Genomic DNA, 18438 nt, shown 5'->3' with positions numbered 1-18438 from the left:
GAATTTGTTTTAGTTTGTTTGATTTTACAGTTGCGAAAATGTTTGGGTAAAGTGAGGGAGGAGAAGAGGAGGCTAGATACTGGAGAGGTGGGTAGGATGGAGATGGTTCCCAAGGGCATGATTTAGATTATAAACCAGCCTATAATCCAATGCAGGTGGTTATAAAAGCTAAGTTACCCCTTTCATTTTTGTCTTTTCCAAGAATTGGGTATTCCAAGAACTATCTGAACAATTAAGAATGTTTGTCTGGTTACCAAAATTTATATGGTATATCTGTGTAATATGTTCATTATAAAAGTGCACAATGTATGGGAATATGCATTAATTAAAATCATTATGGCCTTTTGCTCATTACAGCCATGACTCATTATTTCCATGCTTGTCACAACAAAGTTTGACTGCATGTGTATAATATTTATTTATTTATGGCAAACATGTGTTAATTAAAATATTTTGCTTTTTTGTAGGCCAGATTCTGTCGTGGATGTCTTTGTAGTAATTCCTGTCATTTGTCTTGCATATCAGGTTTGTATTGTTTGTATTATTATTTGGCAAGTCTTTATAGGTCTTTATAAATCAGTTTAATTATAAAAATAATTCTGCAGATTAAGTGAGAAGTACCTTATATCTCTAAGTTATTAGGAATCCAGAATATCTGCATGAGAGCTCCTTTATTTTTACTGGATCAAATAATATGGTATATGTGACATCCTCCACACTGAGACAAATGACCATGCTAGATTATTCAAGGATTCATGATTACTTGAGTGCACGATAATTTTGATACCTTCTGCATCTAATTACATTAAAAGAAAATCATCTTTCCCTCCATATGCCACTTTTGTATATCCATTAGCTTGTTCATCTTGGGATATACAAATAGAGATGCCTCATATTTAAAATGGATGTAGAATGACCTCTCACCACCCTGCATACTGAATATTGATTAGAGTAGACACTATTTATTATAATATCTAGACTAATTAAAAATTTGGCTAATGAATAAAAAAACTAGGAATGAAAAACAACAAATTTCAATATATTATAGAATATTATAGAAAATATATTATATTATTAATCAATATAGTATAGAAGATTCATTGATTTATGAACCCATTCATTATGTTGGTACTGTTTGATATATAAGAAACCTTGTAGTTGAGCATTTGAATATTTATGCTTTTAAACAAAGCTTATAAAATATGTTCAGTTTGTGAATGGTATTAAAGAGTTCATTAGACAGTGTTTGCTCTTTGAAAGTGTAGATGGTTTTGATTTGAAGAAAAGTTGCAGAAAAAAGTCAGACGATTCCTGCTCATGGGATCCTCCTATTCATTAGATCATAAGACCATCAGCTACAATGGGTGAAGTCCTTCATGGCTAGAAATGGTAGGTGGAAAGCAACTTTAAAGTTAGTCTTTCTATATTGTGGCCTTGCAAGAAGACTTGAATAAATTGAGTGATTGGGCACGGAAATGGGGATGTGAGTTCAATGTTGCAAAATGTAAGGTTTTAAAATTGGGAAAACAAAGATGGGATGCAGAATTTATGCTTGGTGAGAATATATTGTTTGAGGTAGAGGAAATAAGAGATCTGGGGGTGATAGCGGATAAGGATCTAAAATTTAGGGGACACATTGCCAAAATGTGAAGACAACACAAAGGCTTCTGGAAATGATGCAGAGGACACTGACGTGTAGAAGTAGGGAGATTCTTGTTCCTTTTTGACCTCTGGAATGTTGAGTATGAGGAAAGATTGAGAAGATGTAATTTGCAGAGTCTGGTGGAGAGGAGGAAGAGGGGGAGATATGATAGAGACCTACAAGTTGATAAGGGGTTGTTATAAGATCAATGGTGGAGAAGTTCTACAGAGAATAGTGGGAGATCAGGGGAGAACCAGAGGTCATCCCTGGAAACTGTATAAAGAGGGTGTGAGTAGGGGAGTGAGAGGCAGGTTTTTTTCAAGCAGAGTTGTGAATGATTGGAATGCCTTGCCTGAGAGTGTGGTGTCTGCAAGGAGTTTGAGTGTGTTTAAGGCTTGGTATGATATGAGATTGTGTGTGTGTGTGTGTGATAAAAGGACTTCCCAGATGAGTCTTTGACTCCATGAGGTCTTGGGGTAATAATAATAATAATAATAATATGTAAGTTCTTTCAGAACATTTTTTTTAAAATGTAATTTAGAGTTATAACTAACTCTAAATTACATAAACCATCCAGGAATTTCTTGGAAAGGAATATGGAAGACAGATGATGTGTATGATACTGTATGTATTTGATATGAATTTCTACCCAAGAATGCATTCTATTAAGTAAACTACAGTTTGTTTAGAGCACATTTGCTATGTTACTACTTAAAACTTTATTTCTTATGGGAGATAGTTCTAATAACTGAACTACAAAGTTTCCTCCAGAAGAAACTTTCCATGGGACCCTTCAGAATGTTAGATATATCGCTTAATAACATTCTCAGGTGTTGGGGGGTTCCCTTTGTTGTTTCATTTAACCATCTAAACTCTTCTCTTCCATGAATTGTGATTGATTGATATGATTTTTTCAACCATTTTATATGTTGCACATATCCATGGAAGCTTGTTGTAGTTGTCTGGGGGAAGCACTTATTATTATTATTATTATTATACACATATCTCCATGAAGTCAGAAGACTCATCACAGGAGAGCCATTATTCACACATCTATCATACCTCTGTTTAAACTCATTTGCTGATGAAGTACTCACAACTACCTCTGCCAACCCTTTCTGCCCACTTGCCACCCTCCAAGCAAAAAATCTAGTCCTAACACCATTGCTAATCACACTCTTACACAACTTCCGCTGGTGACCCCTTGTTCTTTTCCTTCTTGCCAGGAACTGAAAAAAAAGTCTTCAGTGTCAATCCTATAAAACCCATTTAATAACTTATTTGCTTCTATCATGTCTCCTCTTTTTTCACCTATCAGCTAGTTTTGGAAGCCCAGCCCACAGATTGCCAATCTATTCTCATTGGAATCATTCCATACAGCTGAAGAAATCTTTGTCACTTGCCTATTGATCCTATCCACTACTTCATCTTCATGGAATCTGGGTGTCTAGATCTGCAAACGTACTAGTCCAGATGCGGTCTTATTAGAACCTTATATAGGAGAACAATAACTTCTCTATTCCTGCTTGTTAGTGTGTGTTCTTCACACAAAATCTGATATGCTGTTTTCGCTACCTTTGCAATATGCCCTTAACTCCCTATCCACAGTCAACCCCCTCTCCCCCTTCCCCAAGCCACTGGCCTCATCAGATTCCTGCAGATCAGTTCCATCAGTATAGTATGTAGCTTGGCTACATTAAACTGGCAGTCATTTACCTTTGTCCATAATACTAGTCTATTTAAGTCATCCTGCAGGATCATTTATGTGATGGTAAGTGATGGTAAATGAAGGATCATTTACCTTCATTTACCATCACTTTTCCCAAATTTGCATCATTGGTAAACAGTTGAATATTAGCTGCCAAATCATTTTCTATATTGTTGATGTACAAATTAAACAAGGACTAAGTACTGAGCCATGTGGTATGCTACTGGTTACCTGCCTTCTCCTGGACTCAGCTCCTCTATAAACCACTCTTTCACATCCCATCAGTCACCCACTAATTGAAATATCCAGATTCATATCCATCCCTATTTGCTCCAGTTTCTGCAACAGAGTTTTATATGTGGAATCCTATAAAATCTCTTTGCAAAATCTAGGAATATCACTGAGTAGCCATTTCTCCTACCCATCTTGATTAGTCACTTTATTATAAAAAGTAAGCAAATTACTAAAGCAAGACCTATCCTTCACAAAACCATCTTGTTCCTTATAGAGTATCATATTCCTATCTGTTCAGTACTGAATTCTGTCTTTCACAAATTCTACGATACCTTAACCACCACTCTTGAGATGTTGATTGGCTCATGATTTGCTACATCTGTCCTAGACACTCCTTTATGCAGTGGGATTATTTTGCCCTCTTTCCACTCCAATGGCACCTTCTCAGTACTGTGGCTTAAATTAAACAGCTTGGTCAGAGGAGCTGATAATTATCTTGCACAATCATGTAATACATGAGCTGATATACCATCTAATTCCATAGTTGTGTTCACATTGAGGTTCTGCAATATTTTAAGCATCTCCATTTCTCCAATCTGTATTCTCCCATCAGTCAATGATAGAATACAGTTTCTGAGTGGGAATTTTGAGTGAGAATACATCCCCTGCAAAATTCTCACTCAGTAATTCAATTATTGGGTTGGCTTCTGTTATCTGCCCACCATCTGCACTTTTTAAAAGTCATCCTTATATATTCATTCCTTGCCACATTGTGAAAGATGCTTTGGGATTTCTTTTGGCCTCATTAGCTAACTTTCTCTTATAATTAGCCTCGGCCTTCCTTACCATACAGGTCATTCTCCTGCCCTGTACCTTGTAATGTTCATAGGCATACAGATCACCTTTACAATCCCTCCACAAGTTTTCTTGGTCTGCAAGTCCTGCTTAATGAAGCTATTCATCCATCTAACTTCTATCTGATATTTATCCGTCTGACTCTAGGTATACATTCTGGAAGGCCACTCTTTTGCACTGCAGCAAATACAAATATGAGAAGCTATTCCTGGAATCTGCCTCAGCCCTGAGAAGCTTTCCAAATATCAACAATTTGGGTTCATGAAATTGCCCTAAATTTGGGAAGCACTCATTCTCAGATCTTCAGCCCAACACCCAATTTAGCCCAGTAGAGTTCACCATTTAGGTGACTTTTAGTCAGTTCGATGTATTTGAATTTTACGTTACCGTAGAAGTAGATTTAAGGTAAAAAATACATTAGTAAAACAATCAAAATTTAAGTGTCTCCATAGCGCAATTGGAAGAACGACAGTATGTTGTGCCATTTGATTGGAAAAGGCCTAAGTTCGATTCTCTTCATGATGAGAGGAATCTTTATATGGACTTTTCGATCGAAGGTGAGTTAGCCAATCTCATATGGAGGTAGCAAGGTTATTTTCTCCTGGAAACTCGGATTTTTCATCCCGCACACAGACAAATCGGTCCTTCAGAACGCACACAATTTACAGACAGAAAATACTAGCTGTGGTGGTGGGCAGTAGATGGTGCTGATGTAGATGATTGGTAGTAGAGGATCGGTGTAGTAGTGAAGACAGAGAGTTGTACAATAGATGTCCTCTCGCGATGAGTCTTCGGACTCCTTGGAGGTGTCACGAATAATAATAATAATAATTTAGGACTTTAGGCCTGACTTTGTTACTTTTCTTCAGCCTCATTTACCTAGTGTTAGTGTGCACAATCCTTGCTTTGTGATCCCTGATGATAGCAATGCCGAAATATAGGAAGTATTAATTAAAATTATTATAGTTAATTTCTCTGGTTATTTTCTTAATTTTTCACCATTTCATCCATACTCATACCACTTATAACACCAACATTGACAATCACATTATCATGAATTTCATCTTTCAACTCACCGCTCTCATGTTTCTTACACTCTTCACATTTCTGGCATTAGTTAATGAAACACTTACTATAAACACATTTGCCAGTTTCATTCTTTTTCCATAAACTTATCATTCTGTGAAGTGCATACATCTTGCAGGCACCACAACAAACAAAATCACACATATTAAAATTACCTGCCATCGTTTTGTAGATCGTGCTATGACTCACATAACAGTGTATAAAAAAACAATAGTAAAATCTTCAAAACTACAAAATTAAATATACTGTCCTTATAGTTAATCCCACAAACACTCATAAACATAACTATATAAAAAAAAGAATGAGTTAATTATCGCTAAATACTTTCAAAAATAACTTGTCTTTCATCACCACATCTTGCACCTTCCACCCTCTTGCAGAAGTTCAATTATCATCTGATTTCGATCAGGCCAATTATCATCAGAAGTAAGATTTCCTGATATTATTCCAGGATTCAGGAACTCATTAAGGAAAGCCACATAATCTCACCAACTGTCATGCCTTTTTCTTGAATTTATTCACATTACCTACACTCAAAACCTTCAAAGGTAATCTTTTTTAATCATGCACCACTCTGAGAAAAAAATATAGCTCCCCCCCCTCTTCACTGCATTCATTCTCAGTTTCCACAGATGTCCTTTCATCCTCTCCCCACCCTCTACAAAATGAAAAATTCCATCTACTTGTATCCTGTATTACTCTTTCAAAAGTTTGTAAGTCTCAATCATGTCACTCCTCTTTCTCCTGTTTGCTAGTGTCCAGAAATTCTCGGTAAGTCTTCATAATCTGTATTCCACAATGTCATCTTTAATATACTTGTTTGCACACACACACTCTCTCTCTCCCCACTGTATCTGCATCACCATGGAAACCCAGACTTGCACACAATAGTTCAAGTGAAGTCATATCAGGGCCTTGTAAAAGAGGCAAAATGACTTCCTTATCTTTACATGTTGAGGTTCATTTTAGCATCGCAATTGTTCTGATTGTATTGTGATCTTTACTTACATGGTCCTTCAACTTCAACTTCTTATCTAGAAAAACTCCAAGATCCAAAGCTTGATCAGTTTCTTCTAGCATAATTCCATGAGTATAATGTGATACTGGTTATCTCATTAAGTCAACGTGCATGACTTTACATTTACTTAGATTGAACTGATAGCTATTTCCACATGCTCACCACTGTTTTCCAGCCTATTCAAATCATTCTGATCATTCAAATCATTCATATATCACCTGCATTCCTGATTACCCTACTTATCTTTGCACCATCAGCAAACAGCTATATGTTTCCTGTCAAATTCCTTCCCAATGTCTTTAATGCAAAGATTCAATAATAATGGACCAAGGATTGATCCCTTAGGTACAACACCTTGAATCTTGCATGCTCACAATCTCCCATACACCACATTTATTTTGATATCTGTCAGAACATCTTCTTATCCATACTAATATTTTATAATCTAATCCCATTTTCTCCAATTTATTTAACTGTCTTCCAAGCTGTATCCTGCCAAAATCAGCAAAACCTAAAAGTGTCATGGTGTATTCATTCCCTTTGTCAAACTCAATGGTAACATTATTATTATAAAATGTGAGTATGCTGCTCAAACATGATCTTCCTTTAGTAAACTTATGCTGCTAATGACAAAGTATAGATTCTCTGTGAAACTTCACCACCATTCCAGAGATAGTGACAGGTTAATAGTTGGACACATCAGTCTTTGCAATGGGATTAAAATACACTCATTCCCCTCCTGTGGAATCTTTCTTGTTCTCAGGCTCAAATTATACAGGTCAAAGGAAGAGAAGTTTGGCTGAACAGTCTTTTAGTATCCATATTGATATTCCATCTGCTCCTATTGGTAAATTCTTATTCAATGTGTGAAATAGTTCTAGTGCTGTTTATTATTTCACATTATTTTTTTTTTTTTACTTACAGCATAACAGTAGAATTCTTTAGGGTTTTCTTTAGCTTACAGAGTCAGTTTCTTTTTATACTTAGCTTTTTGTACAGCAGCTGTAACTCTTCTTGCCTGCTCCTTATATAATTTTCATAACTGACATCATCCTTATAATCTTGCTTAATAAAATTGCACATTCATTTCACTCATGTCCTATTTATTCTTCAAATTCTGCATTCTGATACTGCATGATTTAAGTATCTTTTTAAAATGCTTCCAATGCAATATTAATTGTTAACTCCACTGTTCCAATGCCTTCTCTTCTAGCAAACAATACCATGGAACAGAACCTAGCATCTCCGCAGCAACCTAGATGCGCCTCCGTAGTGCAATTGGAAGAACGACGGTATGTTGCTCCCTTCGATTAGAAAAGGCCTAAGTTCGATTCTCGTCATGACGGGAGGAATTTTTATATGGACTTTTTCAATTGAAGATGAGTTAGCCGATTTCATACGGAGGTAGCAAGGTTTTTTCTCCCAGAAACTCGGGTTTTTCATCCTGCATGCAGACAAATCGGCCCTTCAGAACACATGCAATTTACAGACAAAAAATACTAGCTGTAGTGGTGGTGGTGGTGGGCAGTAGATGGCATTGATATAGGTGATTGGTGTGTGTCCTCCTGCGATGAGTCTTCGGACTTCTTGGAGATGTCATGAAAATAATAATAATAATCTCCTCAATTGGTCATAATTTCATGCTTTGTAGTTCAGCATGTAACTTTTTCTGAATGGAACATCTCTAAAGTTAGCCACTTCCCAAATCAGCACAGTATGATCACTGTCACCAGCCAGAGGCAGAACAGTTACTTTTTTAACTGAACCCCTCCCTCAGACACTGTATTCAGACCTAACATTCTAAATTAAATATTCTTGGTTTAATCCTTTATCTGGGTGTAAGCAAACAAAGTTTGCACGTGAAGTAATCTTCATAACTGAGCTACTTGTATACAGAGGCTAATGACTTCACATCACTTGCCTTAGTATCCCATAATGCAAAGTTTTCACCCCCCCCCCCCTTTTGGACATGTATAATACTATGCATTATGGGAATCCTTTATCCAAGTGTAAGCAAACAAAGTTTATGTGAAGTATCTTTATCATTTTGTCACTTGTATATAGAGGCTAATTACTTCACGTCACTTGCCTTAGTATCCCATAATGCAAAGTGTACACCCTTTTTGGACGTGTCTAATACTATGCATTATGGGAAGGGTCACTAACCTGACTTGTTCCAACCTTTATTGAGGTCTTATCAGTTGGAGCCAGACTTAGAGGAGATACCAAGGTTAACATAATGCAGAAGGAGGAGGTGTGCTTTGCATTATGGGATACTATGGCAGTTAATGTGACGTCATTAGCCACAATATATACAAGTAACCTAGTTGTGAAGATACTTCACATAGAAACTTTCTTTGCTTACTCTTGGTAAAAGAATTAAAGAAGAATGTAATTCCCTGGTATCTTTAATTTAATTTCTTTTTCTCTGTTTCCCATTTTCATACAACTACTTTATTTTCCATCCCTATCTGCCATAGTTTATATTAAAAGATTATCATATACCAAATATGCTGCATCAAATAATCTCAGACACATTAGTGAATTCAGAGAATAGAAGGCATTTTGAAAACCTTAATAGCAAAGAGTTTTTTCCTGCCTATTCCTATAATTTTTACAGTAAAGTACAGTGATACGAACAGTGTGTTGTTATACTTTTTTTTATGGTAATAGGATTAGAAATATCACACATCTGATGCAACTTTTGTAAGTTTACTTTCTCAATACATGATACAGTATTGTGTGAGTTATCTAGTTATAAAATAGCTATTTATTAATTATTTTTACATATTTCAGTGTCATGAGGTAGTAGTTCCTGTATATTCCTGTTTGAAGAACCGCACTCTGTTGAATTTCACAAAATCCACTTGCCTAGCCATGGGATGCCTTATGATAATGTACTGTACAATTGGTACTTTTGGTTACTTAACATTTGGAGAGAATGTTGTATCAGACATTATGATAATGTATGATGCTAGAGATCCAGTGGTTCTTGTAGGAGTGGCTGCACTTATAATTAAAATGATTGTCACATATCCTTCTTTGGCTCTTTGTGGAAGGTAAGTAATGACTTAAATGTTAATAATGAAGTTTTTAAAGTAGTAGTTTTCCAAATAAAATCAGTACATCACTTGCTTTTACTTGTACAATGGAAAAAAATTTTGAGAGTTATAGTAATAATTTCATTATCCAATCTAAATAATGAATTTAGTACAAATATTTTGTACCAGAAGTACATCATCAGTGTGGAACATACTATTCAAGGAGATAAAAGGCAAATACATCTGTTACACAATAACAGCAAGCCTATGCATGCATTAAATTAAGTAATGAAATAAAGAATTTAATATAACTCACTAATTGTAGAAAGTTTTTTTTCAATTGGTTACAAATTAAATTAAACTTGCCAAGAAATTATATTCTTGATTAACCACCACTAGTATTTTTTGTCTGTAAATTGCGTGTTTTCTCAAGTTCGATTCTTGTCTTGATGACAGGAATCTTTATATGGGATTTTTCAGTTGAAGGTGAGTTAGCCAATCTCATACAAAGGTAACAGGTTTTTTTTCCCAGAAACTTGGGTTTTTCATCCTGCATAGACAAATCAGCCTTGAGAAAACACGCAATTTACAGACAAAAAATACTAGTGGTGGTGGTGGGCAGTAGATGCCATTGGTATAGATCAGAGTTTCTCAACCTTTCTAAGCCCAAGAACCAGTAAAATGCCTAAAATAGTTCTAAGGACCACTGAGTTATGTAATTTTTTTTTAAAAATGTATGTGGGGATTACCAACATTTTGGAAAAACTGTGCCTTTTATAACATTTTAAGTTGGAAGTAAACGATTAAAAGTGTATCATCACTGAACAAAGTTTTAATTTTTATTAAACAAATAAATGATATCAGTTTCCGATTTGCTGTGGGCAAATGAATGGGTATTTCAGCACCATCCCGCTGAGACTCTCATTCATCTGCCCACAGTAACTTTTATATTTTATATGTTATCTCCATTCATCTGCCCACACTCATTAAGCTCACCACACAACAACTTTTATCTTCACGCACTCTCTGATTCGACCTGTGACATGTAACTGTTCCATTTGCTAAGTGCATTGTGAGACGAGGGAAAAATGTTGTTCTTATCTTACTCCATTCATCATAATACTGAATACGAACTTGATATCCATGGATTCCACCATGGATGATCCCTTGTCATATCCAAACCATCCCCTGCATATACCTAAAAATTTCACTCAGAACATCCCAAAGCCATTAATGCATCCCCCCCCACACACACACTCACACTTCCGGCTGATACAAATCACCTTATTTCCCTGACGAGTTTACCATGACCAGCAAAAAAATTTAAGACATTCTGTTATGTGAGGTCCTTCCTAATATCTATAAACAGTCCAACCCATGTGGTAGGGCACATTTTCCCGCCAGCGACCATATGCCATATATACCATACGCATGTGATTTGTACTAATCGTGTTATGATGGTTTTAATTATATCCATCCTGTTTTATCCAGAGGCACAACAGTCGTCATCGTAAATCTGGCAGATTCATTAATCATGTGGTGGTTTTATTTATATCCGTCCTGTGTGCTGCTTGTATTCATTACGTTGTGATGTGTGTTTCTGTATAATCCATGACCGCATGGATGTTGTTGTCTGCATGCGACAGATTCAGTGTGCCTGGCCACATATTCCCCCAAGTGACTCTACGAGATATGGAACTTCGCTAAATGGAATGCGGGCAGCTATCCTCCTCATCAGTAGAGCTGAGCCTCACCGTGATGTCACTTTGTGTAACTTTCGTTTCATCCCCGATTTTGTGCTATTTTGGAAATGGATTAATTTCAAAACCAGCAATGAGGATAATCAGAAAACTGTAGTCCAAATAAATAATACGATATTATTATGGTACTACTTACTTTTAATGAGATGGTTCAGCTTCTTGGCCTTTGCAGAGTTGCTGGATATCTGTTTCAATATTGGTCAACTTCAGTCGAAGATCAATCAGCATGCACACTAAGACGATTTCTGTATTTTGTTTTTATTTGAAGGAGCGATGAAAATCCTTTCTCCAAAAATAGGTTGTAGAAATCTGCATGACAATTTTCAGTGCTTCTTCAGATAATTCGGGAAATTCACTTCTCACTGAAGGCGAAATCCAGAATTGAGCCAAACCAAGATCACAGAATTGCATTTTATGCTCACTGTCACTTGAAAGCTCAATTAACTGTTCTTTTTTTGATAATGAAAAGTTGTTCTTGTGACTATAAGCCGGAAATAGATCTTGAACCCACAAAAATTTCTTATAAAAGTTATTCGGAATATGTGTTTCAGAGTTTTGAGGTGGTTACAAACCCTTTCCAGAAACTCAGAATCAACAAAAAGATCATTTTCCACTAAAAAAGGATTCCAATGTTGGAAAAGGTGCAAATTATCTGTCTTTTACATAACTAACACACAACACCAGTTTTTTTTTTTCTCTCTGAAATGCCTTTATTTTGTCATAGGCATCAAGAACATCAAGAACTTGATGTCATAGGCATCAAGTATTTCCCTGAAGAGAAAGATTTAGTTCATTTAATTTCGAAAAAAATGTCTCAAAGATAGGATAGTGTTGATAACCATGCTTCATAGAGAAAAGAGTGATGCAAAATTAGAATTATGTTCATTTACAAACAATAAAACTTCATGCCTTAATTGAAATGATCTTGTTATTACTTTTCCCCCTGGGAAGCCAGCGAATTTCAGAATGAAGCAAAAGTTGTGTATATTCACTGCCCATTTCATTGCAGAGTACTGAAAATAATCTGTTATTTAACATTTGAGCTTTAATAAAATTAACTAGCTTTACAGTGTTGTATGGCTCAGTTTTAAATTCTGATGGCATTCCTTTGGAGGTCAACCTTTCCCTATGTCATACATTGTTTCATAAACAATGTACCCAGTTCACATCCGGAGCCCACTTCCTTGACCATAGAAACAACCCCCAACTATGCCTGCCTGTAAATGTGCAAGCTCCATCCAGACAAAGCCCATGCATTTTTTCCACTGAATCCCTTTGTGTATTATGTAATTATTGAGAGTGTGAAATATTTCTTTTCCAGTTGTTTGGAATGACAAAGTTCTACAAAATAGAATATCATCATTAATGTTGTTATCATGCACATATCATACATAGCATATTAACTGCGCATCATCTGTAACATCAGTAGTCTCGTCTATTTGTAATGCATAATAAGGGCTCATCTTAACTCTTTCAATTAACTGAGATTCTACGTCACCTGCAATATCATTAATTCTGTGACCTACAGTGTCATTGAAAGAGGAGTCATATCAACATCTTTTAGTAACTTGTTGCGAAACATAATTTTTACTACATCTTTTATAGCTGGAAGTAGTAAATTTTCCTCAATAGAATGAGATTTTCCTGTTTTCTCTATGTGCAAACTTAAGAGATAGATGCTTCCAGTGCTTTGCTATTAATCGAACTCATGGCTGAAACTCATCTTTCCCATGATTTAATGTCACTAAGCGTTGCTGAAATTGGCTTTTTTTTTTTTTTTTCCAATTTACTTATTTTTCACATCACAATGTTTAGTTTCTAAATGTCGGAGTTTCACAGGTTTCATGCACTTGTTTGACAACACTTAATAACACAAAGCACATTGAGGTTTCTGTTCACTTTCATCTCCACACCAAGTAAACCCGCATTCCAAATATGAACTGTTATATTTCCTACTGTATTTTTTATTTGAACTGTTTGTTTCTTCTACTTTAATAGTATCAGATTTACTCACCATTACAACATGTGTGTCACAATTAGGGTTAGCATCACCTGTTTCATTTGCTCTTCTTTTCAAAATCCTAGTTCTAAGCCACTTTTCCATTGTTAAAAAACGTTTCCAAAAATATATATAAATATATAAATACTAGGGTTAACTCATGACACACTTTGTCCAAGTATCATATAGCACTTCCAAAGGTATACTGAACCTTGGTTGAAGGAGGAAAACCTTCAGTAATAAAAATCAATAAACAACAAGCAGTTGGTTGAAATGTTGAACATGATAACACGTGTTCACTTCAAATCTAACAAAACAGCAAGGGAAGGCGGAAACAATAAAACTATATCATTGTTCACTTCACCCCTCTTATTATTTGTCATTCTGCTGCTACAAATTATTGTAGTGCCAGAATGATGAGTAATAAAAGAAGGGTAAAGTGAACAACAATATAGTTTTATTGATTCTGCCAATGAACATTCTGACGCTATTTTTTTTTTTTTAAGTATCCATTTGATTTCAATAATTTTTACTTACTTATTCAATTTTAATTTGTTTGGATAACTACAAAATATATATTTATTTAATTAATTTAAGTCTGCCTGCCGATCACCTGTGGTCTGCAGACCACAGGTTGAGAAACACTGGTATAGATGATGATAGTGGTGGTTCGGTGTAGCTGATGGATTAAGTGGGTGAGATGGAGAGATGTAGAGTAGGTGCCCTCCCTCGATGGGTCTTTGGAATCCATGGAGGCGTCATGAAATAATAAATAGTAATAATAGATTTCAGCACATACAAACCACATGTATAACATGCATATAGCAGCACTCGATGTTTGAAATGCTGCTATGCTACTGCTCACTCCAAAAACATCTTCAGCTGACAATGCTGGGGTGTCATTTCTTGCAGGCTGTCATTTCTCTCTTTCAAGCTCCAACCAAAATTTGAAGTCCAACAGATTCAGATCGGGACATACAGATGGTGTTATGTGGTCAGACACATTTGCCTCCAACCACTGTTGTGTGGTCCTTGCCTTGTCTGCAGGGTGAGTCCTGCAGACAAGGCAGGACTCACCCTGCAGCCACTGTCTACTGTGAAACAAGATATTGTTCAGGGATTGTACCACAGGTTCCAGCACAGTGTCTTGATACACTTTGAAGGAAGTTTTAATCCCTTTCTCGCAGAAATGCAACTTAAATAACCCTGATATGCCCCCCCCCCCCCCCATCAAACCATTACTGCAACAGGGTGATGACCTCTGTGAATCCTGGGTGCTATGGATTCAGAGATGGTATATATTGGGTATACACACATCCAGGACATATACTTAATCATTGAAGCAGTTAAATGACTTCAGTGGTGAAAATCTTATCTGTGAAGAGGATATCTCTATGTATGTTTGGTATAGAGGGAAATAGTGCCAGTGGTTTTGAGGCAGTATGGTGTGAGATAGAGGTGAATGGAATCAAATACTTGGTGGGATGTTGTTATAGACCAGGTAATGTGGATGGTGGTGATAATGAAATGTACAATCAAATTAGCCAAGTAAATAAGAAAAAGGAGATCATTATGGTTGATTTTATTTATGGCAATATAGACTGGAATGATGAGATAGCAACTTGAAGTAAAGAAAATGAGTTTCTTGAGTTTTTGAGGGATAACTACCTCAGACAGTATGTAACAGAGGGCACACAAGGATTGAGGGTCTCAGATTTGGTCATCTCATCAGAGGATGTAATTATAAATGAGGTGTCAAATCATCCACCAATTGGTGAGAGTGACCATGAGGTGATTACCTGGGTGGTTACCAGCAGTGCGAGGACAGGACCTCTGTGAGAAAAGGGTATATGTGGAACTACAAGGGGGGGGGGGTGATTATGAAGAGCTCAGGAGACAGCTTGTGGGTGTAGCATGCAATGAGGAGTTAGCTGGAAAAGAGATCAATGCAGCTTGGGGGATTTTCAAAAACTATCTAGTAGATGCAATGTCTAAATGTATTCAAGGGTGAGAAGGTTAAATAAGGTGGGTGTGAGATGGATGAATAAAGAGATTAAGCATGCGATACAGAGAAAAAGGGCATTGTGGTGGCAGCATAAGAGAAATGGAAATAACCAATTCCATGAGGTCTACAAAGACCAAGCAAGGAGGGTGACTTTGTTGGTGAGGGTAGCTAAAGAGGGGTATGAACAGCAGTTGCTAATGAAGCCAAAAAGAATCCTAAGGAGTTCTTTCGATATGTAGCCAACAAAAAAAAGAATAATTATGGAAGGATGACATTGATTGGAGAAAATGGTATAAAGACAGCTAATGCAGAATGTGTGGTGGAGATAACTTAATGAGCATTCATAAAGATCTTTCAATCTTGTGAATGTGACTTCATGGAGGGATTGAGAGCAGTTGATGATGGGGGAGGAGAGACTGACTGTAGGTGAGTAAGGGGTGTATGTGGAATTGAGGAAACTAGATGTTAATAAGGCTGTGGGACTTGATAATATATCATCATGTATTCTGAAAGAATGTGCCAGGGAGTTGATACCTGCCTTGACATATTTTTTTAATATGAGTCTTGCACTCGGTCAAGTCCCTAAAGAGTGGAAGGAGGGCAAGATTGTGCCACTTCATAAAGGAGGTGATCGAACTCAAGCATCAAACTATAGGCCTATCTGTGTGTCAGGTGTTGTGGTTAAGTTGTTGGAGAAGCTTGTGAGAACTAGGATCCAGAGTTGGGTTGAATACAATGGTATTATCTTTGATGGACAGCATGGATTTGCTAAAGGGAGGTCATGTTTTAGTAATCGACTTACTTATTACAATAAAGTGACTGCTTCCTTGGACAGAGGAAAAGGATACACAGCAATATACTTGGATTTCACAAAGGCTTTTGATAGAGTACCTCATGATAAGTTGATAGTCAAACTAGAGCGGATGGGGTTGAATATTAGACTAGTACATTGGATTAGATACTGGCTATCTGATAGATATCAACAAGTTGTGTATGGGGGAGGAGCGATATCCAGGAAAAGGAAAGTCAGTAGTGGAATGCCTCAGGGGGTCTGTTTTAACTCCATTACTGTTTAACTTGTATATTAATGATATAGGTGAAGATTTGGATGGAGATATTCAGTTGTTTGCAGATGATGCAAAGTTGGGATGAACCATGAAGTGTAGTGAAGATGTTGTGGCCTTACAGGAAGACTTGAATAGATTGAGTGATTGGGCAAGCAAATGGGGATGTGGTTCAATTCAATGTTGCAAAATGTAAGGTTTTAAAATTTGGAAAACAAAGATGGGATGCAGAATTTATGTTTGGTGAGAATATATTCTTGGAGGTAGAGGTAATAAGAGATCTGCAGGTGATAGTGGATAAGGATCTAAAATTTAGGGGACACATCGCCAAAATTGTGAAGACAACACAAAGGCTTCTGGGAATGATGCGGAGGACACTGATGTGTAGAAGTAGGGAGATTCTTGTTCCGTTGTATAAGGCTTTGATTAGGCCACACATGGACTATTGTGCCCAGATTTGGTCACCGGGTTTTCGGAAGGACAAAGAGATGTTGGAAAGGGTTCAGATGCAACTGACTAAGGTAGCTTCTAACCTCTGGAATGTCAAATATGAGGAAAGATTGAGAAGATGAAACTTGCAGAGTCTGGTGGAAGGAGGAAGCGGGGAGATATGATAGAGACCTACAAGTTGGTAAGGAGTTGTTATAGGATCAGTGATGGAGAAGTTTTACAGAGAATAGTGGGAGATCAGGGAAGAACCAGAGGTCATCCCTGGAAACTGTATAAAGAGGGTGTGAGTAGGGGAGTGAGAGGCAGGTTTTTTTCGCGCAGAGTTGTGAATGATTGGAATGTCTTGTCCGTGAATGTGGTGTCTGCAAAGAGTTTGAATGTGTTTAAAATACGGTATGATGAGCTGTGTGTGTGATAAAAGGACCTCCCAGATAAGTCTTTGACTCAATGAGGTCGTGGGGTGGTAATAATAATAATAATAATAATAATAATAAATATCACCAGAAAAGTGCCTTTGATTTTATTACTCTCTGCTGCATAAGTTGTGGTGTTTAGGAAGTGTTAAGTAGAATGATGATAGTTTGTCACTTCCAGGTTATCATACATGGTTATTCCATGGTTATCAGTTAGCATACATGACATTTTTCTCTGCGAAACATTCTTCTCTCATGGGACATTTTGCGTTCTCACAGGAGTATGGTGGAGGCATGCCTTCACAGTTCTGACACACTGTTGCATCCTAACACAGTATGGTCAACCTGTTCTTTGGTGGTCAGATACGTCTGTATCGTTATAATGGTTAATAGTCCGATACACATACATCCTACTGATCCCAGTGTTTATAGCATGTTGAAAATAACAAGTGGCTGCATTTTAACCTTGTGAAGTGCTATTTCAGCTACACGGGTCTCATAATATCCCAACTGTATGTTAATCCATACAGCTAGACAACTCTCACTCTCTATTGTTAAACCATGAATGTTGGCTGCACATAGCCACTAATGGAACAGGGCTTGCACAATTGTGTGTGAAGAAGTTGTAATAGTGTTTATGGAAAAACTGTGTAGAGCTGTAACATTTCAAGGGCAATGCCTTAGTAAGTGGCCCGGCATTTGAAGTGGTTTCCGATTTTAGAGAAATGGCTTAGAAGCTTTGTTTGTACAATGTAAAGTGCCTTCAATTGTTCGAGCTTAACATAATGCATGTCTCAAGGACAGCACAACAAGAGGCGGCGAACATCTAAGGATGGCCCGCGTTTGGTAAATAAAATTGTTTTTGTGTGTTCTGTAGGAAACAGAAGTAATCAACAACTCTGAAGATCACATCCCCTTTTGCACGGTAATCCAGGGCGTGCAAGAGGAAGTATAAGAAAGGATCAAGAAAAATTCGGCGGGGGGGGGGGATATGCAAAGGCAGCAGATGCAGTGTGTAGGCAGAGGCAGTATTCAGGTATGCAGGGCAGTATGCGGTAGGGCAGAAAGAGCAGTCTCCTCTTGTAGCATCGTGGACATGAATCCGTTGGATGTCCAGAGAGAAGTCGGGAGATGTTGAAGGAGAAGTCGAACCATAATATGCA

At 37.0% G+C, this 18438-nt stretch overlaps 1 protein-coding gene across 2 annotated transcripts in view; it reads left to right on the top strand.

The window, feature by feature from the left end:
* Positions 1–18438, top strand: part of LOC150103206 (sodium-coupled neutral amino acid transporter 7-like) — a 176388-nt gene that overhangs the window by 127020 nt on the left and 30930 nt on the right. For both annotated transcript variants that reach the window (XM_090398256.1, XM_090398257.1), the window contains 2 exons: positions 468–525; positions 9340–9602. In XM_090398256.1, the coding sequence (XP_090254382.1) occupies positions 468–525; positions 9340–9602 (321 nt within the window). The remainder of the gene's footprint in view (positions 1–467; positions 526–9339; positions 9603–18438) is intronic.

Source organism: Typopeltis vanoorti, chromosome 9 (genome assembly GCF_054136105.1).
Source record: "Typopeltis vanoorti isolate ZY-2024b chromosome 9, IOZ_Tvanoo_1.0, whole genome shotgun sequence".
In the NCBI taxonomy this organism is placed as follows: Eukaryota; Metazoa; Arthropoda; class Arachnida; order Uropygi; family Thelyphonidae; genus Typopeltis; species Typopeltis vanoorti.
The sequence above is the reverse complement of the archived record's forward strand: the minus strand, read 5'-3'. Positions and strand labels throughout refer to the sequence as shown.